At 48.5% G+C, this 25,051-nt stretch overlaps 1 protein-coding gene across 1 annotated transcript in view; it reads right to left on the bottom strand.

Moving 5' to 3' along the window:
* LOC138498458 (fibrocystin-L-like) overlaps positions 1–25,051 on the bottom strand; it is a 374,239-nt gene that overhangs the window by 200,434 nt on the left and 148,754 nt on the right. The window contains exon 10 of the mRNA XM_069622208.1: positions 7,015–7,169. Within this exon, the coding sequence (XP_069478309.1) occupies positions 7,015–7,169 (155 nt within the window). The remainder of the gene's footprint in view (positions 1–7,014; positions 7,170–25,051) is intronic.

Here is a 25,051-nt window from a genome sequence, read left to right on the forward strand (position 1 = left end):
AGGAGAAAGGAGGGAAAGGCACAACTGCACTATTTTAGTGCACTGCTAGAATAGTTTACTGTGTTCATACTTATCCGTGGGTAGCTTAAGGCCCCTCCAGAAAGTATATGAGTTACTTTACTAGCTCTGAACTGTGTTCTTAAAAGTAATACTGGCGACGTAACTGTTTCCATTCATAATAGAGGAAAGTTACATATGTTGCCAGAGATACTTGTAACAAGTGTTGGTATAACTGAGTGATTCTACAAGTGAATAACACTGTATGTTATGACCATTAGGGTCTACTGCCCTTGACTTACTGATGGTATTCTAGAAGTCTAACTACTTTGGTTTTACTACCCAAGAATACCTTAAGGCCATTCTGAATGTGTTACTTTAGGTATTATGTTGTTTTTTAATGATTGTGTTCTATATAATATGTAATAGTACTTACCTTTCCAAAGATTTATCTTGGCCTAAATGCATTTATAATAAATCATTATTTTTACAAAATACATAGTGTGTCAGTGTTTTTTTTGGACCATGTGTAAGTTACAATTTCTTTGTACCTTCCTAAAGCTATCTCTCCCTCCTAAGATAACCCTGGCTGCTCTGTCCATGCTACCTCATTCTCAGGTGGTACAGCCTTATACTAGGAGCAGAGTTTTAGTACTGCCTCAGATGTGGTTTTTATGAAGTCTTGGTAAGACTTTAGAAAAACTGTCCTAACAGGGTGTGGAGTCAAGGAGGGAGACATGAGGTGTCAATTAGGGCACATATATTGCATATGGCATGGTTGATTATCTATGCAAAGTTTGAAAACGTTTAGGTGATGATGAACGGGTAGTGACACTTTCTCCCTATTCCTCGTCATGGACGTTATATTATGAGGATGACTCAAGCTTAAAATCTGTCATTTTGTTGTATACTTCGAAATCATTTTAAATAAAACACAATCTTAACATTATTTTAAGAAAAAAAAAAACAAGCCTTTGTCCAATTAGGGCTGGATACCAGAAAGGTATATACACCACATTCAGTTTTTCCTGTCTCAGAGAGGCAGGAATCCCCAAGATATTACATTAAGGTAAGTATTTCCTATGTATTCCAAATGTATTTAGCGCTTATGCATGGTTCCACCCAACAGGGAGCCTTTCTACCACCCCTCTCTTTCAAAATGTTTTGAATAGACTTTTGTTGGTAACTCTGAACCACCCATTTTCTGAGCATCAGCACAGGCTGGACTTTCTGAAATGTCCTTAAGTATGTTGGTTGGGTGGTACAGGTGGGCTCAGTCTTGCAGGTTATTTGTAACGCACCCTATTGGAGGTTCATGATCAGTCTTGTGAGCAGAGGCAAGAGGCTGCTGGTGGCATTAATATTTTAGATAGAAGTGAAAGATGTTTAATTTGTATTACATCAGGGTCAATTGGAAAAAAGTAAAGATAAGGTTATTGTTTGAAAATCCCAAAGCTTGTTGGAGCCGGGTGGTGGCAGAAGATTACATTCAGCAGATGTAACTAGGTATGCTAACCTTTGTGACTACTAAGGAGAAGAAAACCTGAGTGACCACAGTGCATTATGTACACTCATGTGACATTTGTTGTCAGTAACTAGCGAGAAGCAAATAGAATCGGTTGGATGCCAGAGAGAGCATTCAATGGATGTGGCTTGTTATGCATGTATGTGTGACTACTAGGGAGGAGAGAATACCAGGGACAGTCATGCATGACAAAAATACTTGTGACATTTGTAATCTGCGGCTACTAGAGAGGAGAGGTTGGTTAGAGATATGAGGTTGCCATTTTGCTGACTGTGCCATGTTTTTGTGACTACCTGGGAGGATAGAATACCAGTGACCATCTTCCATGGCACACATGCACTTGACATTTGATGTCAATGATTAGAGCGAAGAAAATCACAGAGTTGGTTGGAGGCAGGAGATTATATTTAAGAAATGCAGTGGGTATAGCTGTGTGTGCAATTGTTTTGTTCTAGGTAGGAGAGAATCCCAGTGGCCCGCATGCATGACATATATGTATGTGACATTTATTGTTGGCGTCTACTAGGTAGAAGAAAATATACAATTGAGTGATGTAATGCACATCCACCCCACTATGGATAACACTCTACTGGGGACTCGGGATAAATGCACATTCGTCATTACAGAATGTGAAATCACCACATGAAAATCAAATAGATTTCTTTGAAGAGTCTTTATAGGTGATGGCAGCAGGTTTGAAATGAGGCTTGTGCAGCTGGTGTTGCTATGTGGATCTACTCCCAAAGGTTGAACGCTTCTGATGGTTGGTAAAGAGTCTGGGCATGAGTCATGGAGACAGCACTGAGTGATTCTGCCATCAAAACTCATGTTTTGGATTTGATTAAACCGTTATTCATATAAAAGACAAGAACTTTGTCTTGAATTCCCCAGTGCAAAGATGACCTGCCTAATCAGGTAAACAGCTGACATACTGATAGCCATTATCGATGTCAGACCTATCATAGCCTATCATGTCCCTGCAAATCTGAAGCTCTTGTACAGCTGCTTCTTTACAGTATAATAACTAAAACAAATGTTCACTGTATCATAAATCCACTCTTTTGTCCATGGTGGCAATGTTTTCTAAGTTATACTATGACATTACTGTGGAAGATATTATATACTGCAAGGTCAGGGTGGACTTCTGGTTTGATTTTCTGAACTAATTTTCAGAACTCTCCATCCAGGACAGAATAAGGTTTGGGGTCGGGTCACCTAACCAAGATTGCTTCAAACACAGCAGATATTGTTGAAGTGTTTCCAGAAACAATGAGAAGATGCACTTCTGACTCCTGTGTAGAAACAGCCTGAGACCGAGCCATGAGGCATGTGGCAGGGGAAGTTAGGATTACCTGCAACACAGAGTATGTGTCTTTTGTGTGTGTGAGGCCTCCTCTTGCTTCAACAAAGATATGTTATTTGCTACTGCAGAGGAAGTGGATGATGACACAAAGAAATCTAGGCTCCTCTTTTCTGCGGGAAATGAAGTGCATAAGCTGTTTAAAACACTTCCTCAAGGTAACATCTCAAACGACACCAAGTGGTGTGCACTGACCATTTATTTGACCATCCATTTGGAATGTTGATTATTAAAGATTCCAACTAAGGCAAGCTCAACAAAGCCTGACAGAATCCCTAGATATCTTCTATACCAGACAGACGCCTAGCCTCAATATGTGCATTCCCATATGGGAAAGGAGAGATCATGGGTCATATTATACAAAGGTGTTTTCCTCATAGCTGACAAAACAAATCTTCAAGGAACCTGGCTTGCCCCTACTCAGAATACAGAACTCAGCAGATCTCATAAGTTGGCAAGCTCCTGCACGGTTTATAGTCATAAAATCGAATGCAAAAATGTTGAAAGTCAAAAAATCGAAAAAATAATGTCGAAAAAACAAATGTGAATTTCTTTTTTAATACTTTTTTATTCGAAATGGGGGGGTTTCCCCCAAGCCCCCCTTTTTTAAACCTTTTTTTTAACATGCGGAACCCCCCAAAAATATATAAATAAAGAATTCGATTTTTTTTTTCGACATTCTTTTTTCGAATTTATTGTAATGCGACATTTATTTTTCGATATTATGACTGACCATCCTACTGCACTGCTCGCATGGAGGAAGCCATGAAAAGCCTGAAGCTTGAAGAGGCTCATGCAGTGAGTACAGGCCCCCAAGTGGTTCACATACCCTCGTGCTGAAATAGAGCTCCTAAAGAGAGATGAAGTGGTCTTCCACTGCCTGCAGCTACAGGGGGTCACTTGGAAGGAATCTAAGTGTCGATTTCTCCAGCAAAAAGTGCAGTTTTTTGGATTGCTATTCCAAAGACAAAGGAATTTCTGCTGAGCCCTAGAAAGTCGCAGCTATTGAGAACTTTGCACTTCACACATGTCGGGCAGGAGTACGAAGTTTCCTCAGGATGATAAACTTCTGTGGGAGATTCATCCCTAACCTGGCCACAATTACAGAGCACCTTTGAAATGCGAACAAAAAAGAACGGGAGAGGAGCTAACATGCTCAAAAAGCCTTCAAGAAAGCTAAACAGACAATTGCAGAGGGCTCTAGAAAGGCAGTCAGATATCCTGGTGGATGCCAGTCCAGTCGGTCTGGGTGAAATACTTGTGCAAATTGGCACAAAAACAATTCACCAGCCTATAACTTTTACAAGCAATGTGCTTACACCGACAGAAAAAAGATACTCTCAAATTAAAAAGGAGGCACTTTCACTTATATGTGTTACCTTTATTCACGGTCCCTGCAGAGTACGTGCTGAACTTTCCATAGCTACTACAGGCTAGCAGCTCCACAGGACATGGATAGTGATCCCTTCCATTCTCATACACAGAATGACAAAACATAGCCTATACAAGGCACGACGGCGCTAACAGAATTAAACATGACTAAGGAAGAAAGTATGGTTCCCTGAATTGGAAAAGATGGCCAATTCAAGGTTGGCATGTTCAAATGGTGCCAGGCAGCCAGCGAACCGTTTAGACACCCCCGAATAGAGTTCTGATGAAGGTGACTGCCCCACGGCAAGTGGTTATCATGGATCATACCACAGACACTTAATGGTGTACTTAGATGGATTCTCTAGGTACTCAGAAGTGAGATTCCTTTGCTCCATGGTGGTTGCACAGTGTTGCCTCTAATGGAAGAAATCTTTGTGACTCATGCTATATCACACACTATTCAGATAGACAACGGACCCCCTTTCCAAAGCAAAGAGTTCAAAGACTTTGTGTCGCTCCATGGCGTACATCACCATCTTATCAACCCGTGCTGGCAAGGGTAACCTGCATGTGGAGTGATTCATGGGAACCTTGAAAAAGGAGTTTGTCATTGCTTATGACAAAGGAACAAGCATGCAGTCAGCGCTCACCTTCTTTCTAATGGCATGCTGGACCACACAAAAAAACTGGAGTGACCCTGGCAGAAACATTCCTCCATAGCCAAGCCAGATCCCTAGTACCCGAGCATGAGTCAAGAAGAAAGCAAGATATTAATACACCATTGGTGAAGTACAAACAAATCACAAGTAATACAAAGGAATCGTCCTGCAGATAAATGCTTCCTTCAATCATCCAGGTGGAGGATGAATCTTTGGTACGAAACAGACAAACTCATCACTAGCTGATTCTACCACATGAGACGAAACCCTGGACCACCACCAAATGAAAAGGTTCAATGGTCACAGCCAAAATGTAAGGTGAAGAAGTTGCCAGAAACTGTAGCTGGTTCCGACAGTTCTTCACACCTGAAACAGATAGAGGCCGAATACTGGGGGAGGCAGATGAGTAGCCACTCAAGGAGGAAACCCATCATACCATGGAAGGGGTAATTACCAGAGAAGATTGTCAGGGAGAATTTTAATTTTAGTGCTAAATTCCTCCCACCTTAGAGACCCCCAGCTCTGTTGATGTACTTTAGGACTTTTTCATTTTAACCCTGGAGTGAGTGAGCCCTTTTTCTCACTCTCTCATTTGTTTTGATCTGATTTGGATTTTATAATTCCTTTCTTTTTGGAGACTGACAAACTCCATAGGCATCTACCTTTGTATGGTGACACACAGCACCTTTGGTGCAGTATCACAGAGAAATGCTTTGGATTTCTCTTAAGGTTTAAATACCTTTTCTTGGGTGAACTACAGTTCCCAAGAAGAGTAAAGTGAAATTGACTTTACTTACCTTTTTTTTTGTGGGTCCAAAACACACCATCTTATGTGGAGTGCTGGGGGGTTACTTAGTAGCCCCTTTTTTTCCTACTTACTCACTTCTCTCTTATGTAGGTCATATTTTTATATGTGACAGTCTGAGAACCCCCTCAGTTTTGAAGTCTAGGAGCCCGGGAGCAGGTGGCAACCCTGCCACTGTCATCTAAATTCAACCCCAGTTTTAATACAGTTCCCGTTATTGTATCACCCTTAAGGAAATCAGATTGTGTGGCACGTGCAGTTCGGAAAACATCTTAGGCATTACTTGGAGCTCTGTTCTCATGGCACAGAAGATGCAGGTGGTTACTGCATGGCAGTGCAGGGGCACACACAAGTGCTCCTTATGGAGCATCCCCTGTGTAGTTCTGGTTAGAATCATATTCATAGACCAGTTCTGTATGACATGGAGCAAAAGAGGCGCAAGTGAAATTGAAATTCCATAAAACGCATACACATTGAATAGAAAAACACTCCGTAGGAGTAAAAGGGCTTTGCCTGGAATAGGAGTGTGGTGCCAGCTGAGATGTGTTTTCCTGACTTGCTAATGGGCAGAAAAAGATAAACAAGCTATGGCTGTCACTGGTAAGGCTAACAGGTAAGCATGCAGTTTGCTGTGAGCTCCATCTCAACACTTAAATGGACATCAGCCGTATTAGAAATGTTTTATGGGCTTGTTAGTCATGTACCGTTTGGGAAAGCACCCAGCACATTTCTAGGACACCTTTGTCCTTTTTAGTCAAAAACGCTTTTAATGCTGTAACTGGTAGTTTTGCCTACTCAGTTATAAGTATGAGGCTTTGTGTTATAGCTTGCAAAGTGCTGCAGGTTAATCATGCAGGCCATGTTACATATTTAAGGGTTGTAGACAGAGAACAGTAATGTGTATGCTGTAGAGGCATCATGCGCCCCCTTCTCCACTGCCCTCTCCTCATCAATCCCAATTGCACAGAACATAATCTCATGTCTCAGAGGTTAGGCATAGGTTGTTGCCCTCCTACAATGCCTATTGGAGTCGTGGTTGGATCACTGCTCCTCTCACACCCCATTTACTGAGTTAAATAAGAGGCCTGCCAAAGCATATGCACTTTGTGTTTACTTTGCCTTCATCTCTGTTTTAAGAAAGCTCTCACAAATCCAAAACTGAGGTGCACGCAATTTTGTACTCGTCTGGACATATACTTGACTAAAATGAGTTTGAGTCGCTCAGTAGACGCACATACAGACTGCAGTCATACATATTTCCATCGCCCCACACCACATCCTCATCAACAGGGCTTACTTTACTGTCGTCGGCATTCAGGAGCCTCAGTCGCAGTTTCTGAGGGCTGGTGCTGGAGAAGTAAATTTCAAAGGACTTGTTCACTGCCACAATACTGTGAAACATAGACAGCCTTCTGCATGAGCGTCCAGAGCAAGAGGTGTGGTCCCGAGGGCCTGTAATAAGGAATACACATGTTTAGATGGGTTTCAAATGTTTTCACTTTTTATGTTTGCATAGCCCAATTTACTGTAACTTTAAACTACTGAATGTGCTCCTATGCTTAAAAAGGCAGAAGATCAATTTCTCCATAAAATGAACATTTGTGAATTTTAGAACCTTGTTTGATAATATGACATTTTTACAGCACCGCTAAATTACACGCTATTCTTTGAAGTGGAGGATTTCACTCCAGCAGTGTGATGTAGGGAAAGCCCCCATCTTATTGCCAAAAAAGGACCGATTTACCTTAGGCGGAATTCCCTAAGTGGTCTTAGAGAAATCCACTGAATCGCCAAATGCGGTACAAAGGACTTAAAAAGTGAGGATTAACATGGCCATCCGCCACAAAGAGAAGCGGTAACATTAACTGAGTTTGTGGTGTTTTCATGCAAATACCAAAAAATAGTAGTACATCTCAACCAAAAATGCTTTTGTAGAGAGATTTCAAAAAATGTTCTGTTCTCAAACTTGAGGCGAGAGAAGTGTCTGGCAAATGTGTGAGGGAAATCTCATGTCCGGGCTACAAAATTAACAAAAAAGATATGCTTCTTGAAGGAAACCAAATCAGCTTTAGCTCACATAGACTGAAGACACTTTCATTTTGGGCCATATCCTTAACCTTCAAACATTCCAAAACGAAGGAGACAACGACTGTACCATTCCTCATCTATAAGACTGCTAAGCTCAGTGATAGAGGGGAGGGGTGAAACACTGGGCCTCTCAGTTGCATCTCAAGAGAGGAGGATCCCTACATTAATGAAACATTATCTGTTGGGCTAGAATCAGAACCAGAATCAAACATCGTCTGTGATTCCCTAAACACCTATGAATAGCCTTGGGAAAAAAGTGAAGGCATGGTAGTCATAGGTGATCATGGCCAACCATGTTAGAAGGAGAGCACTGCCCTACGATCGCTGAGCTCTGTGCTGGTATTGGCTTCTGCCTAGTCCTGCTAAGTACTTCTCCTAATAAAGAGAAGATGTGGGCAAGGAGGATTGGTCTTGTCACCATGATATGATATGTCATTTATAACGCGCCTATACACAAGTGTTTCAAGGCGCGACGAGGCAAGGGAGGGGGAACAGAGGGAAGACAGAGACAACGATCTTACTAGGCCAGGTAACATTGAGATCCTACAAGTGCAGGGGAGGGAGGAGAGAGAAAGTGTTGGGGGAAGGAGGAGGGGGCAGTGCAGTACATATCATCAACAGTAATAAATAAATAGAATAAATAAAAACAATAGTTAAAAAGTGTGGCCAGCTTGTGGCAAAAGTAGGGGTAAATGCAGACATCAAGTGCCAGGAGCTGGTGGAGACTGTAGGGATACAGAAACAGCCCCCAAGTGCAGGGGTTGCCTGGGAGGCAGTGCAGGTGTGCAGCTGGCGGGGGAGGGGGCCTGGGCCCGAGATCAGAGGGTAGCCAGTTTACCAGTGCAGTTTCAGTCAGGAGCTCAGTAGGGGAGAGGAGGAGTGAAAGCAGAAGCAAAGAGGAAGGTCTTGAGGTGCTTCTGGAACCAGAGATGGTTCTCCTCAAGTTTCAGGGAGGCTGTTCCAGAGGGAGGCCCCAGCCGAGGAAAGAAATCTACCACCAACTCGTTGCTTGGAGAAGCGACTGACCCTGAGGGAGTTGGAGGCGGATGAGCGAAGAGCTCGAGGAGGAAGATATTTAGGAAGAGAGGGTCGAAGGTATTGAATCCCCAGGCCCCAGAAGGCCTTGTGGACAATGCAGAGGGTTTTAAACCTAATCCTCACAGCCACTGGGAGCCAGTGCAGAGATTTTAGTCCTGGAGAGATATGATCCCTGGGCTTGAGGCCAATGACATGTCTCGCAGTCCTGTTCTGGATGAGTTGCAGAGGGCAGAGAGTAGAAGCAGGCAGATTTAGAAAGAGGCTGTTGCAGTAGTCCAGCCTAGAGAGAACCAGAGCTCTGGAGACAGTGAGCTTCTGGGGGAAGGTGAGGAAAGGAAGAATACCTCTGAGGAGGTGCAGGTGGTAGTGTGATTTCGTAGAGATGTCAGCGATGAGAGGATAGAAGGGGAGTGTGGAGTCAAAGATGACCCCGGGGGCATTAGCCTCACAGGTGGGAGAGGGAGGAGGTCCTAGAGAGGACGGCCATAGAGCGATAGGAAATGAGGGAGGAGGTGTGCCGTTGAGGAGAATCTCAGTCTTACTGGCATTAAGACAGAGATCATTGGCGGCACACCACTCCTGGATAGCAGAGAAAGAGTCAGAGATTAGAGAAGGAGAAGAGGTGGCAGAAGGGAGCCTGAAAATGAGCAGAGTGTCGTCCACATAGCACTGAAAGTTGGGGAAGAGAGCGGCAATGCACTGGGCAAGAAGTGCCATGTATTGGTTGAACAGCCAGGAAGAGAGGGTAGACCCTCAGGGAACACCACAGGTAGAGATAGAGCTAGAAGAGAGGAAGGACCCAAGTTGGACCTGGGAGGGACGACCGGAGAGGAAAGAGGTCAGCCAAGCCAGGACCTGATCGGTGATACCCAGGTTATCACAGAGACGGTTGAGCAGGATGGCATGCAGTGGTCGAAGAGTACAAAAAGAAGTAGTGGAACTATGTGCCCTTCCCCCACTTCCAACAGACCCCATCACCAGGCTCCCTCCCATACGCAAGCCAAACCCCCGAACACACATGCTGTTTAACAGAATTTTCAGTGCACTGAACTGCAAGTTTCAACTTCTTCCTACACTTTTATTTTGAAATTAAACCATTCCGAATGGTTTCTTTAAAAAATAAAAGTATAGGAACAGTAAAGCACCGCTCCCAACCACTCCCACCCCCTTCGACCACTGTGTTCCAATTTACTCGCCCCTTTTGCCTTTTCAGAACCTTCAGTTTTCTTTGCACATCTTTGCCTTACCCTGCAGCCATAAAAGGTACCGTCCTTATCTTTTTACCTGGCCCCCTCCCAAGGCTGATGCCTCTCTCTGCCTCTGTCTGCCTCTCTCTGCCTCCCTCAGTCTTCACAGGAAGCGCTTTCTGCACTAGTAATTTTTTACTTTTAGCAGGTTTTAAGATGCCTCTGCTGCATGTGTCCCAGCTTTGCCTCACCAAATAAGTACCCCTCTACTCTTCCTCCCCATCCCTGTTGTTCTGGTGTGCCAATGTCAAAAGCCCACTTGGGAGGGGTATTTTCCAAATGGTAAGAGCACCAGTTGCCAAATTAAACTCCTTCGCATTACTTAAGCCTTCCACCTTGTCCCTAGTAAAGGCCCCAGTCTCAGGGTTGTTTCTTTAGTAAAGGGGAATTTAATTTGAACTAAAAACACTTAACACTTAGGAGCACAATATTAATCTTATTATATAAGCTGTATTTTATTAATGAAAAAAGTACACATTGATACAAATATATACAACATAGGAAAATTGATAAAAACACAATGTAAAACAAGATTTTGAGAACACATGATAATACCCAAATGAGTTCTAAAGCAGCAGCTTAACATGCAATATATAAGGTTCATAATTAAAAAGACAAACACTGGCCCTCATTACGACCCTGCCGGTCCGGAAAGAACGGTGGCAGTAAAACCGCTGCCACCGTTGTTTCTGGACCGGCTGATTCAGAGTCCTGCAGGCGGGAGGTGTCAGGTCAGACCTGGCGGGATTAACACCACCCGCCTGCAGGCGGACATGGAAACATCGGCTCTGTCATAGACGGAACCAGTGTTTCCATGGTCCCCATCCCCATGGAGTCCTATAGGTGCTGTATATAATACAACTGTAACATAACCAAAATGTGATTTTTCTAACTCTGTAAATATGTTGCATATACATGTTTATGCTGAATTGCACATACTAATTGAAGATAGTTGTAAAAAACGCAATCTCTTCTGGATTATTTCAAAAATAATGTGAGGCATAGAGTAGTTAATACTTTTATTAAAACACCTAATTTCTCTACAAAATATTTGATATCTAATCATTTTGAAGGCTGAATTGTTTCACTTTAGTTGATTGCATTGTAACAAGGTGTGTGTATTGTGATATTTGGGGAAGAGTACCTGACTCAATTATCATGTGCAGTGAGTGGTGTGACAGTGGCCTCATTACAAGTGAGCCGGAAACAAAGGTGCCAGTAACAATGTTACTGGCTCCTTTTCTGGACCGGTTCATTCTGTGTTTGCCGGTAGGGGCTCTGAACTACCGTCAGGCCTGATCTGCCGGGAGTTCAGACCCCATTGGTGCTTCAGGGTTCCCATTCCCATGGAGTCCCATGGGACTTCACGGGAATGGGAACTTACTGTTACTCTGTCGACTGTGATATCCTGGTAGCACTGGGATGTCAGGCAGCGGAAACAGTAAGGCTAGTCGGCCGGTAACCCGTCGGTGCTGCCGGAATACTCCTAATGAAGCCCATGTATCACAAAAAAGTATCACAGACAAAAATAAAGTTAAGAAATGTATTAAAGGAATATTTGGACAGTGTTTTTGGCTCTTAGTCCCACTTTGGTATACACACCATCTTTCCTTGTTTTATTATTCTTCATATCAAATTTGATGAACCTTCATACATATTGGAACAGAGAAGGGGAACATTTGTTATGATTACTATTAACATGATGAACATGATCTATCAATCAAAAGACCCATTTAAGCCATAATATCCTGTTTGACAGGCTTCACCAGCTGGTAACTAGCCAATCCTGAGTTAATTATCCTGAGATCATTGAAGGCTTTTAACGATAGTCTGTGGGCTGCTACCAGTCAGTTAAACCCACTGAATAGAGTATTATTGCTATGATCTGCCAGTCTTTCCTTGCTGTTGCTGCTACCGTGCTCCTCCTACAGGCTGCTCCAGGCTGTTCCATATCAGCTGTTTTCCTGCGAAGCGGACCGCGAAGCGGACGGAAAGTATCAGTCTGCAGTCCGCTGGCTGATGGTTGAAGGATGAGGCCACCAACATTGTACTTGCATAATGGAGTTTCGTAAAGAAAGTCTTGCAGTCTGAGCAGTCGAGCGGGTCGAAGGAAACTGAAGGGGGGAGGAATTCTTGCAACTGGCTAACTGTCAACCGAGTTGGGGGCACTGCAGGAATCTCAGTTTGCCTCATTTCACTGTCCTCACATCTTCATGTCCGCTAAAATATCTTTGAAGACACAGCTCGGGCGACTACTTATAAAAATGAATAACAAACAACAAAGAGGGACTTTTTTTCAACATGCCAGAAAAGGGTCAGCGCACTCGGCGTATGGGCAAACTGTGTGAGGATGTGCCCCACACCTCACCTACCTCATTTGTCTTGGCCCCTACTTTGACCTCGAAAGGCTCATTCTTGAAATTCCATGAGTGAGCAAGGAAACCAACACCTTGGTGGATTTGTCTGAAAAGGCACTTCCCAGCTCAAGCAGTGGTGTGGGGCAAGATCATGGTTTAACAGGGCCTCATATTTCTCATATTATTTATGAGAGATTCCATACCGAGATGGGTCTGAACTCTCCCACTCGAGAACTCTTGCTTCCCCTTTCAATGTCTTCTGGCCTGTGCCTGCCATCCTTGCTACTCTCGGTTGGGGTCGCCGCTCTGTCTAGTGAGTGTGCAGAGGGGCGATCTTTGCCGGGGACTTTGGTCCACGGGTCCTCAACCATCCAAGATGGAGCAAAAAGCGAGAGAACAAGACATTGATGACTGGGAATTTGAAGGGGACATAGCCTATTTGGAGTTGTTTTTTAACCATCCAGATTCATCGGACTATGCTGTTCTGCCACCCCCTATAGCCAAGCCAAACCCCTGGAAGGCCAACTCTCCTCCGTCTTGATGCTGGAGCCACAACATGCGGCTTTGGCGAGGAGACTAGCAGCAGACATCGCAGAGTTGAGCTTCGCAAGACAATCCCAATGTAGGTTTAGTGACTTAGCGGGCTCAGGGTGCTCTATACCTCAATCATGGGACATTGTGGCTCCCTCGCGATTAGAGGCTAACTCATGCTTTCTGGGAACATTAACGGCGGAGGGACACCGGGCGGCCCTCACCGCTCAGCCCGCTTTGTGTCCAATGGCCTCTGCTATGATGAGGTTCAGTGAGAACACTGAAGTGGGGTTGGGGTCGGGACAGGGGTTTTATCCTCAGTTGTCGCAGGCACCCCCGCTCATGGATCCACCTGATACTCCCTCGTACAGAATAAATGAGAACATTTACCTCTCCTCGACTTCCTCGGCTGAATCTAGTGCCACTGTCTCCTCAGAGAGAACAAGATCTGGCAGCTCCAACCCACACATGCAACAGGGGGGGCTGGAGTATATCCAACTACAGAGCTTAGTGATGGTGGCTTTAAATGTCTCCCTTTAGCCCTTTGTGAAAATGTATGAATCACTGAATGAGTTTTTAAAAGATCAGGCCTCACTTTTGGCGATGATGCCTACTAAACTCTCTTCCCTGGACCGTTTTGTGGAGACCGTTCACACTAGATTGGATAAAGAAGCAGAACTGTCTGCTCAATGTTAGGCATGGCTTTTTGATCTGGTGCGTGGGGAAGATTGGGAGAAGACTACAGTGATGATAGGCATACTGGATCTACTGAAATGGACAAGAAGCCATAAAGGCAGTGATGGTTGGGAAGTACTGGACCACCATAGTATACATCATAGGTAATCAATGAGCATGGTCCCAAAGCTTCGATGCTAACGCATAGAGAAGAAAGGGCTACTTCCCAGCGAGGCAAGGCTTTATATCATTCTCAGGAAGGCCCGCCTGAGCAGGGCCGTCAGCACACTCATCCTGGAAGAATGACATTGCAAGTAAGGAACAAGTTACTTACCTGTAACTGTTGTTCTCCAGCATGGGTCTGGCATGGATTCACATGCTCATGAATATTCCCCGTCGTCAGGCTGGGAATCCTCGATAAAGAAAAAATCAGTATCAGTTTCGTTTCTGATCTGTCTTTCGTAGTAGTAACCAATCACTGATCTCTGTGTCATACTGACCACAGCCAATGACTGCCCTCTACCTAAGCCCCGCCTCTGGCAGCCATCTTCAGATTTGGTAGCACGTGAAGTGGCAGTATGACCAAGTGAAGAGCCGCAGAGGGGTAGGCGGGAGGGTTTGCATGTGAATCCATGCCAGACCCATGCTGGAGAACAACAGTTACAGGTAAGTAACTTGTTCCTTCTCCAGCATGGGGTCTGGCATGGATTCACATGCTCATGAATATAAGAATACATAGCAGTACACACATGCACAACCACGGGAGGTGGCAAAGGCTCAACATTAAGCAATACAACAACTCAACATTAAGCATCGCTTACCTCCTCACCAGGCTCACCTTAAGCCAACAGGTTGCGCAGCACTGCTTGGCCGACCCTGGACTCCTCCCTGGAATCCTGATCGACGCAGTAGAATCTCGTGAAGGTGTGCGTCGACATCCATGTAGCAGCCCTGCAGATGTCCAGCAGGGGCACACCAGATAAGAACGCCGTAGTAGCAGCGATCGCTCTGGTCGAATGGGCTCTTGGACGGCCTGGCAGCGGTCGGTTAGCCAACCGGTGGCAGTGCATGATGCAGCTGGAGAGCCACCTGGAAATAGAAGACTTCGAGAGAGCCTTCCCTTGATTCACAGGTCCAAAGTTTTCAAGCAGCTGTGATGTCCTCCGGAAACTCTTTGTGCGGTCCACGTAGAACTTCAGCGCTCTAGCCACATCCAGCGAGTGCAAAGTCCTCTCGGCCGGCAACGGGAAGAAAACAGGTAACACCAGGGGCTCGTTAAGATGGAAGTCCGACGGCACCTTGGGCATAAAGGAGGGGTGCGTCCTAAGCACCACCCTCGAGGCATGGAAAGTCAAGTACGGTGCTTTGCAGGATAGGGCCTGGATCTCTCCCACTCGTCGTGCGGAGGTAATGGCCACCAGGAATGCAGTCTTCCACGACACAAACTTCATTGGTGCGGAGTGCATCGGCTCGAATGGGGGCCCCATGAGCCTGGTCAGCACCACGTTAAGTTCCCACGCCGGGGCCGGGGCCTTCACCGGCGGGAACGACCGGAACAGTCCTTTCATAAACTCTTTTACCAGTCGATGGGACCACATGGACGTCCGTCCTGTGGTTCTGGTATATCTGGAGATTGCCGCCAGATGAATCTTAATGGAAGCATGGGCTAGCCCAGCCTTTGCCAACGATAGCAGATATGGCCAGCACTTGATGGGCCGTAATCCGTAGGGGGTTGATCTTCTGTGCTCGGCACCAGATAGAGAACCTCTTCCACTTATGACCGTAGCATTTGAGAGTCGAGGATGCCCTGGCCTTTGCAAGAACCTCTCTGCAATCGGCCGGTATATCGTAGCCTCCAAACTCTAGCGCTGCAGGAGCCAAGCCTGCAGGTTCAGCGACGCCGGGTTGTGGTGGAAGATGGCGCCTCCTTCTCTGGAGAGAAGGTCCGCGTCCGCTGACAGCTTGATGGGAGGGGACGTTGACAAGTCCAGAAGGTCCGGGAACCAGATCTGCCTCGGCCACGCCGGTGCGACGAGGATCATCCTGCACCGGGACCTCTTGAGCTGGTTGTTGAGTCGAAGCAGCAACGGCAACGGAGGGAATGCATACAGGTATAGGCCGTCCCAGGGAAACGAGAACGCATCGCCCATGCTTCTCGGCTGGGGAAACCTGCTGGCGAACCTCTTGCACTTCGAGTTTGTCGCTGTTGCGAACAGGTCGATTTGGGGTTTGCCCCATCGTCGGAAGAGTTGATCCACCTGATCCTGGCGCTGTTCCCACTTGTGACACGCGCGCAGCTCCCTGCTGAGCGAGTAGACGATAGTGTTTCTTTCTCCTGCCAGGTGGAAGGGAACCAGGAACATCCCCTGGGCGACCGCCCAGTGCCACAGATCCTGTGCCTCCCTGGATAGGGATGGGGATCTGGTGCCTCCCTGCTTCCGTATGTAAAACATTGTTGTGGTGTTGTCCGTGAAGATCCGCACCACCTTGCCCTTGAGCGACGGGAGGAACGATTTGAGAGCCCAGAACACAGCTCGGAGTTCCAGGACGTTGATGTGCAGGAGCCTCTCCCCCGGGAGCCATGGGCTCTTGCGTGGAGATCTCTGGTGTGGGCACCCCACCCTTCCAGGGAGGCGTCCGTCGTCTCCATCTCCTGGTACGCCGGCGTCTGAAAGTCCTTGCCCGCCGTGAGGTGCGCTCGAATGCCCGACCACTGAATCGCCCGCCGGAACACCTCGTTGAGGGGGACCCTGTCTTCGAAGGTGCCCGTCGCCTGCATCCAACGGGCGTCGAGAAATTCTTGAAGAGGGCGCATCCGTAGTCTGCCGAGGCGCACCAGGTAGATGCAAGAGGACATCATCCCCAGGAGGGACTTGATGGACCTCACCCTGGCCACGTCCGTGGCTAGCAGGCGCTGCACTTTGCCTAGAATGGTCTTCGTCCGTTCTTCCGACGGGGCCGCCAGGCGCCTCACTGTATAGAGCTTCGCTCCCAGAAACAGGGCCACATGCGACGGCACCAGGTGGGACTTTGGGTAGTTTATGGCGAATCCCAGGTCTGTGAGTAGCTGGACGGGCCTCGCAGTGTGTTCGACGGCGAGTTCCCTCGTCCTTGAGCGGATGAGCCAGTCGTCCAGGTAGGGGTAGACGTGAATCCCCTGCAGGTGCAGCCACGCCGCCACCGGTGCTAGGCACTTGGTAAAGACCCTGGGGGCCAACTTCAATCCGAACGGCAGTGCTCTGAATTGGTAGTGGCGTCCCTGGACGACGAACCTGAGGAACTTTCGGTGACTTCTGAGGATGGGAACGTGGAAGTATGCATCCTCCAGGTCCAGCGACGATAGAAAGTTGCCTTCCTCCAGCTGTCCCAGCACGTGCTGGAGGGTGACCATCCTGAACTTTTGTGACCTGATGTATTTGTTCAAACGACGAAGGTTCAGGATGTTGCGCCAGCCGCCCGTCTTCTTCCTGACGAGGAAGTACCTTGAGTACACCCCGGAGCCTCTTCGGGACGGGCTCGATGGCGCCTTTCCTGAGCATCGCCCGTACTTCCAACAGCAGTTGCGGGACGTGATTTTCCTTCCTGGCCACAGGTGGAATGTGAGGGCACTTCTTCAGGAATTCGATAGAGTTTCCTCTTGCCAGGGTATCCAGCACCCAATGATCGGTGGAGATGGACTTCCACACGCCGACGAACTTCGTCAGCCGGCCTCCCACCGGTGTGCTTCGGTGGGGGCCAGAGGCCACGGCCGGTTCAGTCCTGCTTGGAGGTGGTGGCCTTGCCGCCCTGGCCACCTTGCCGATGGCGGCGAGGCGCTCCCTGCTTGCCGCGACCCCTGTAGGCCTCCTGAGACGAGGAGCGTGCCGCCTGGCGGTAGGACGACGAGCCACCGCTGGATCCCTTGGAGGCACCCTGTCTGCCTCCGGAGCTCCGAAAGGGCCGTCGTTGCTGAAGGGCTCCTAGGGCGCGGGCCATCTCTGTGTCCCTCTTTATGGCTTGGAGGGATTCGTCCACCGCCTTCCCGAACAAGTTGCTGCCGTCGAACAGCATGTCCAACACCCTGGTCTGGACGTCCTGACGGAAGTCGGTCGCCCGGAGCCAACCCCGTCGTCGTGGGCAAACACCGTTGCCCAGCTGGCGGAACCCGGTATCTGCAATATCGGTTGCCACCGTTACGGCGTGGTCCGACGCCACCTCGCCTTCCTGAAGTATTTCCAGGGCCTCGGACCTCTTGTCGTCCGGTAGGAAGTCCAATATGGGGGCCAGCTTAAACCAGAGCTCCCTGTCGTAACAGGCCACGATCGCCAGGGCGTTGGCCGCTTTGATCGTCATCGCTGCCGACAAAATGACCCGCCGCCCCATGGCGTCCAACTTCTTTCCCTCGCTGTCCGACGGGGAATTTGACGTCGAGGCTCCTGACCCCGCCGCTTTCTTCTTCGCCGCCGCTGAGACGACCGAGTCTGGCGTTGGCTGGGCCCTGAGGCACAGGGGGGCGGTTTCGGGGACCCGGTACTTCTTCTCGTACCGGTCCCATTTGGCTGGTGCCGTGGAGGGGTTCTTGAGAACCAACAGGCCCTCCTCCCAGATGTCATCGATTAGAGGCACCGCGATGACAGTCTTCCTCTTGGCCTCCCGGCGCTGATAGAGGAACCCTTCCTTTTTCTGCTCTTCCGGGCAGAGCTGGAACAATTCGGACGCCCTGGCGATCATGGCGTGGATTGAGCCAATCTCGTCGGGCGGCGAGGCCCGTGCGACGGGAGAGGGGAGACCCGTTCCGTCGTCGTCGCCCTCAGAACCCGTCGTCGAGCCCATCGCACCGTCATCTCCCGACTCGTGGGAGGATGAGGAGGGAACTGTAGGCCTTACGGGGGCGAGTGGAGGAGAGGGTTGGGTCCTCTGTCGTTTGTTCTGAGGTTGCGGGTCCTCCGGCCTGGGCCGTGGGAATCTCGTCCTTATCTCAGAGCATAAGGACTGGATTGCAGACAAAATGGCCGCCGAGCCATCCTGAGGCCTAGGTTCCGGCTGCGCCGGAAGGGAAGGCTACTCTTCCTCGCCCTTGTCGTCTTCCTCGGTTATCTCCCGAGGATCTTCCTTACGGGATCGAACCTTCTCGAATTGGACTTCGAGGTTCCTCACGGCCTCGGTCAGTTCCTCCTCCGAGGCTGACTCCGAGCTCGAGGAGGCTACCGTGCCCCCCCTCGCTTCTTCCATCATGGTGGCCGTGACGAAGGGCTGAAAAGAGTATTCCCTCCTTGGCGGCAGGGAAACTCTAGTCCCGGAGGCAGTCTCCGCTGGCGGGGTCTCTGCCGGCTTGGCCAGAGTCGCCGTGATCGCCTCGATAGAGGCCTTTGCCTGCTGGGTAGGGGCCTTCACCACCTTAGGTGCGTCCCGGGCCTTCTCCTTAGGGGGAGGGGCGACGCCTCGCTCCCCCTCTTCCGAGATCGGACGGGGCTTCTCCCGAAGCTTACCCGGGGTCTCGGACTTCCTCTTCCCCGAACCGGAGCACTGGCTTGTGGTTGACGGAGCGGGGGAAGGCGCGCCCTGCCTGGCGACCGAAGAGCCCAACCTTTCGGCGCTCCCGGAGCCAGCTGACTCGTGGCGCTTGGCCTGGTGTTGGGCCCCCGTTGCTGGGGTGCCCGCACAGGACTTAGAAGCCTGCTCGGACCTTTTCTTCTTCTTCTCACCCGTTGAGCCCTTCTCCAACCAGCTGGCGAGACGGGATCGACGGTCCCTCATGGTCCGCTCAGACAAGTTCTTGCAGAACTGGCAGTCCTTCTCTACATGAGTCTTGTCCCCATGAAGACAGTAGAGGCATCGCAAATGTTCGTCTTCCTTAAACACATTCTGCAGCCCGCAACCAGGGCAGCTGCGAAACAGCTTGGGTCCGGGTGACGAACTCGCGTCCTGGGCCATCTCGAAGTAGGCCGTGAATCTTCTGGAATCCTCCAAGAAGTCGATTCGACGAAATCTTCACCCTTGAAGGGCGTAGGAAAATCCCGTAACGGGTAGCCGTTAACGGGAGTAGAAACGGTGGAGCTTGAGGCTCGATTAACCGAAAAAAGTGAAAATTCACCTGAAAAAGCGCGAAACACACAGTAAAAGCTCGAGAGTTAAGCACGAGGACTCCCAACACTTGAACGTGCGGTAAAAATCTGAAGATGGCTGCCAGAGGCGGGGCTTAGGTATAGGGCAGTCATTGGCTGTGGTCAGTATGACGCAGAGATCAGTGATTGGTTACTACTACGAAAGACAGATCAGAAACGAAACTGATACTGATTTTTTCTTTACCGAGGATTCCCAGCCTGACGACGGGGAATATTCATGAGCATGTGAATCCATGCCAGACCCCATGCTGAAGAAATACTCCAAACTGACAACAAAATGGGGAGCTGGAGGGACAGGCACCATTGTCTGTGAAGTCATTGACTGTTGCTGTTAAGGCCCCTAGGGTGAACACAAATTCTTCAGTGGGAAAAACATATCCCGTTTTTGAACAACTGGGCCTAATAGACAGTGATTCAAAGCAGGTGGTCAAACCCCTCCCACAAAGGAAAACTAAGCATCTTCTGGGGCCTAAGAAGGGGACATTGAATGGCTCCAGAGCGTTTCTGGGGAGGCTAACTATGATCGCGGCAGATCGAGGAGGCCAGGGTTCTATCAAGCCAGCTATCAAGAAGAGGGCAGATCTGGTCCCTATGCCAGAAATTATCGAAGAACTAGAGAATGAAGATGAGCTTCTTCAAACCCTGTTGGACTTATCAACCTACATGGATGATCCCCCGGATGATCTTGCAGAAACAAATGATCGGACATATGTGATGGATGGACCGGGCCATGATGAGTCGACAGTGGAAGACGTTGGATTCTCCCCTGGTCCAAAATCAGTTACCAAAAAGTTGGACTGGGCTCAAGCCCAAAGCAGCGATTTCCCGTTCCTTACACAAAAGCAAAGAAGAGCCAGTTTATTGAAGGAATCCCATAATAATTCTCCTTCAAAGGAAGAATTCATGGAGAGGAGATGCGAAGTCCCTGAGTCTGATTAGGGAAGATCCGAGGCACTTGCCATACCCAAGATAATGTTTGAGAGGATCATTAGAGAGAAGGATGGCTTAATAAGGAACAGAAATGTCCCTGATTCTGCTCCGAAGCTGCGATTCATTGACCAAAATGACATTAAAATTGTTGCATTTGTCAATGAAAGGGATATGGACTGGGTGACTGTGCACCTGAATTCCGCACCGGTAAAGCAAGTTATTCTGGAGATGTCAGTTGACTTCTTACCTCTGGGGTTCGAATTAACAGATGCAGCCTTGGGTAACCATCACACTATGTAGAACGATCAACCCAATAGACCTCCCAATGGCAGGAAATCAGCAGCTACAAGGGCGCATTCAAATAATTATGGTTCGGGGCAAAGAAAGCCGTCAACGCACTCAAAAAATGCTATAGCCCCTACAGGCGAAGAATGTAACCAACTATCGCCTGTTTCTATTCAAATATCATATCCCACTAATTACAACAAGGCGAGAGGAGTAAGGATGCGAGCGACGACCAAGGGAGTCCCTGTCCCACAGTAGACTGGTCATGGTTGGCTGGATCTCTGAGAAACAACATCATCTGTATCTTCCTGACTCTGTGGTGACCTGAACACCGTAGCCTCATGGAATACCAGGGGCTTTACTCATTTGTGTAGTAAAGGAGATTTGGTTTTGCACACATTTGACTTCATATGCCTTCAGAAGACCTGGTTGGTAGCCAAACCACTCTGTGAAGGCTATGAGATATGTTATAATCCAGCCATCACTTGGAAAGTGGGGAGATCTTCAGCTGGCCTACTGACCTTGATGAAAACGGGGCAATGTTTTAAAGGTTACATGTCTTTCCAATGAAACATTTTCGATCGAAAATGTTTCCATTGAATATTATCTAACGAATAAAAGTGCATCAAATGCTTTTTTTTTTTGGGGGGGTGTCCCCCCAAGCCACCTTTTTAAACCCTTAAAAACCCCGCCTGAGATTTCTACTCGGACCATGGAGGGTGGGCAGGGGCCCATGTCCGAGAACGAATCTCCACGCCAGGACCCATACCTGCCTTTTGTGCTCCCAAAGGGTTTAAGCCCAGATCCATTCCCGCTCAGCCTTCAAACCCCTGCAAGCACCCAGGAATATGTTGCTGGACATCGTCTCCACCCTGCACTCCTTAGTGGTGAAGATTCAGCAGAGGCTGCCTGCTGCAACAGCACCTGGGCCGACGCACCGTCCTCCCAGGCCTCTGACCAGGAGTCCTCCCAGGTCAAGTCCTCTCAGGCCAAAGCAGCCACCCAAACTGAAGCATCAGCCAACGTCTCCCCATAAGGCCTTAACCCTGGTGGAAGAGAAACCACTGCGGACAGTCAGTGGCACAGAAACGACCACAGCAACTCTTACAGACGAGTTTGAAGATTATGTCCCTACATACGGGGATCCTCTGGGTACCGACAAACCCACCAGGGCCACAGGATGGGATTGGCTCCTTCCACACCATGGTCTCAAGGGCAGACAAACTCTTTAGTCTGGTACCGTAGGAGAAGAAGAAAGAGGGGTTTCTCTTTCAGCACTGTGAGTCTTCGAGGAAGACTGTCATGTCGGTTTCATTGTTGGACGACATCTGGGAGGACGTTTTGGCCCTTATGAAAACACCACATTCTCAAAGAGAGACAAGCAGGGGGAGAAGTACAGGGTGCCAGACACGGGCCCCAGGTGCCTGAGGTCATAGACTTCTCCGGACTTGGTGTGTCGGCTGCTGCCATTATCCTCCATGGTGTCGCTGGAGCAGGAGGGCAAAAAGCTGAACGCGGTTGGCAAAATCAACATTTGCACTGTGGCTTCCACCATCAAGGCCACCAATGTCGCCAATGCCTTCGCCATCCTGTCTCACTATGAAAGGGAGCTTTGGTACAAGCTCGGGCAGATATTGGATTTGCTGTCGGATGACAAGAAGGTGAAGCCCTGGGCCTTTTCCAGGAGGCGGATGTGGCCTAAGACCATGCCATCACAGTGGCACTGGACATAGCAGACTTTGGGTTCTGCCAGATGGGAAATGGTGTGGCCCTTCGAGGCCAGGGTTGGCTAAAGGCCACAAACCTCAGAGCAGACGTACAGTCCAAGATTATGGACATGCCTTTTGATGGGTTATTTTTTTAAAAGGCCGTGGATGAGACTCTCCAGGCTATCAAGAACGATATGAAGATGGCACGGTTTCTAGGGACCCTGCGGTAGAAACGATCGTCATAATTTCGTTCCTTGAGAGGGAAGGTCTCCAGGTCCTCCAAGGGGTACTCTACCCCATATCGTGATCAGCCCTCCCGCTCTACATCCCATGAAGCCTACAGTGGCCGCTCCCTGTCCTATGGCAGCATAGGTCAGTGTCGCCAACAGGCCAGGATGCAGACACCGAAGCAGGCCTGAATCGGCCACGCATCTGGGTCCCAACTTTCACACCTCAATGGGAGGCCGGCTATCAAACGTTGTCAAACAGTGGAAAGCCATCACCATGGACAAACGGGTGCTTGATGTTATTCAGCAGGGCACACCTTCAGATTTCAGCACAAGTGCCCTCACATTCCTCCTGTAGCGTGTCAAGAACTGCGTATGGCTAAGCTGTTACAGGAGGTGCAGGCCATGTTAAGGAAACGGGCACTAGAGCCTGTCCCTCAGCAACTCGGTGACTCTGGAGTGTACTCCAGATACTTTGTTACGGAAGAAGTCACAAGAGTGGCAGCCAATCCTGGACTGAACATGCCTCAACAAGTACTTATAGTCCCAGAAGTTCAGGATGGTCTCATTGCAACACATGCTCGACCAGCTGGAGGAACGGGACTTTCTGGCAACTCTGAATCTGGAGGACACATACTTTCATGTCCCCATTCATAGGAAACATCAGATGTTCCTGTGTTTTGTGGTCCAGGGAAGGTACTACCAGTTCAGGACCCTGCCATTCGGCCTGAAGTCAGCCCCGGGGCGTTCACGAAATGCTAAGCCCCGGTGGCTGCGCATCTATGCCACAAGGGAAACACGTCTACCCTTATCTGCTCTCACACGGTGGTGACCCAGCACACGGCGGAGACCATACGCATTCTGACTTCACTCAGATTCTTGATCAACTATTCAAAGTCCTATGTGGCACCATCGCAGAATACTCTAAGTGGCGTGCGTGGCATCCAAATGCTTTCAGAGTGGCGTGCGAGTGGCAGTCTGTGCAGACTACGGAAGAGGTGCAGTCTGTCTACAGTGTTTTCTATTCCAAGAGGAAGTGACTTTAAGAACACCCAGAGTCCGTGTAGCATAGCGGTGTGGCGTGCGAGTGGCAGTCTGTGCAGGCCGTGCACTCTGTGCACTGCATTGGCTGGACCACCTTTTCAGAGAACCTCATGAAGCAACATTAGCAAGTTCCAAGTGGTAAGCCTGGTGAAGTATGCCTAAGGAACTTTATTGGCCACTTGCTTGACTGCTTGCTTTCTCTTTATTACGTCCAGAGACCTGACGACTGTGGGCCGCAGGCCTTTGATTCAGTTCTCCGAAGACTTGCATTTGGTAGAGTTTCAAACTTCTTTTTGAATTTGCACTGATTACGATTTATTGCAGAGCGTTGACGACTGTTGGGCTTGAGCCCTTTGAGTCAACACCTTTCGGCCCTTGGGTGACGCCTTAATTCCTGGGCCGATACTCGTGAGCATCCTGAGGCCTTTGGGCGAGTGGCACTATATAAAAATCTTATAGATAGATAGACAGACAGACAGACAGACAGACAGACAGACAGATAGACAGATAGATAGATAGATAGATAGATAGATAGATAGATAGATAGATAGATAGATAGATAGATAGATAGATAGATAGATAGATACACGATTTGTTAGGAGTCAAACTTTTATGGGTTTATTCTGGGTTTGAAAAGAGACTCATTGGTGCATTACTCAAGCCATGTCCAAACATACTTTGAGGTCATGTGCTGTAGTTCATCTGGACAGGGAGGTGGCATCTTCCTCTAATAATAGCCCTGCAACAGTTTTGGAAACACAAAACCCTGTGGAGTTCTCGGCGTGTGAAAATCCCTGCGACCAAGCGTTTGAGTGGACGGATGGGCAGTGCCCCTTGCAAACAAACTCCAACACAGACTCCAAAACTGCTGAAACGGCAGAATCAATTGGGCCTGCACAGGTACCTGTGTTGGTTGAGGGACTTGGTTCACTACAGGGGTGTTGCTAGGTCTCGAAAAGACCCGGGGCTACGCTAATGTCGAAACTGTTGGGACTGGGGGCTAGCTAGCCTTTTGGCTGTAGCTCCTGAGATTCTATCCGGGGCTACAACCAAAAGACCAGGGGCTATAGCCCACTTAGCACCCCCCTAGCAACGCCTC

This window comes from Ambystoma mexicanum, chromosome 5q (genome assembly GCF_040938575.1).
Source record: "Ambystoma mexicanum isolate Mex_15411 chromosome 5q, UKY_AmexF1_1, whole genome shotgun sequence".
Taxonomy (NCBI): Eukaryota; Metazoa; Chordata; class Amphibia; order Caudata; family Ambystomatidae; genus Ambystoma; species Ambystoma mexicanum.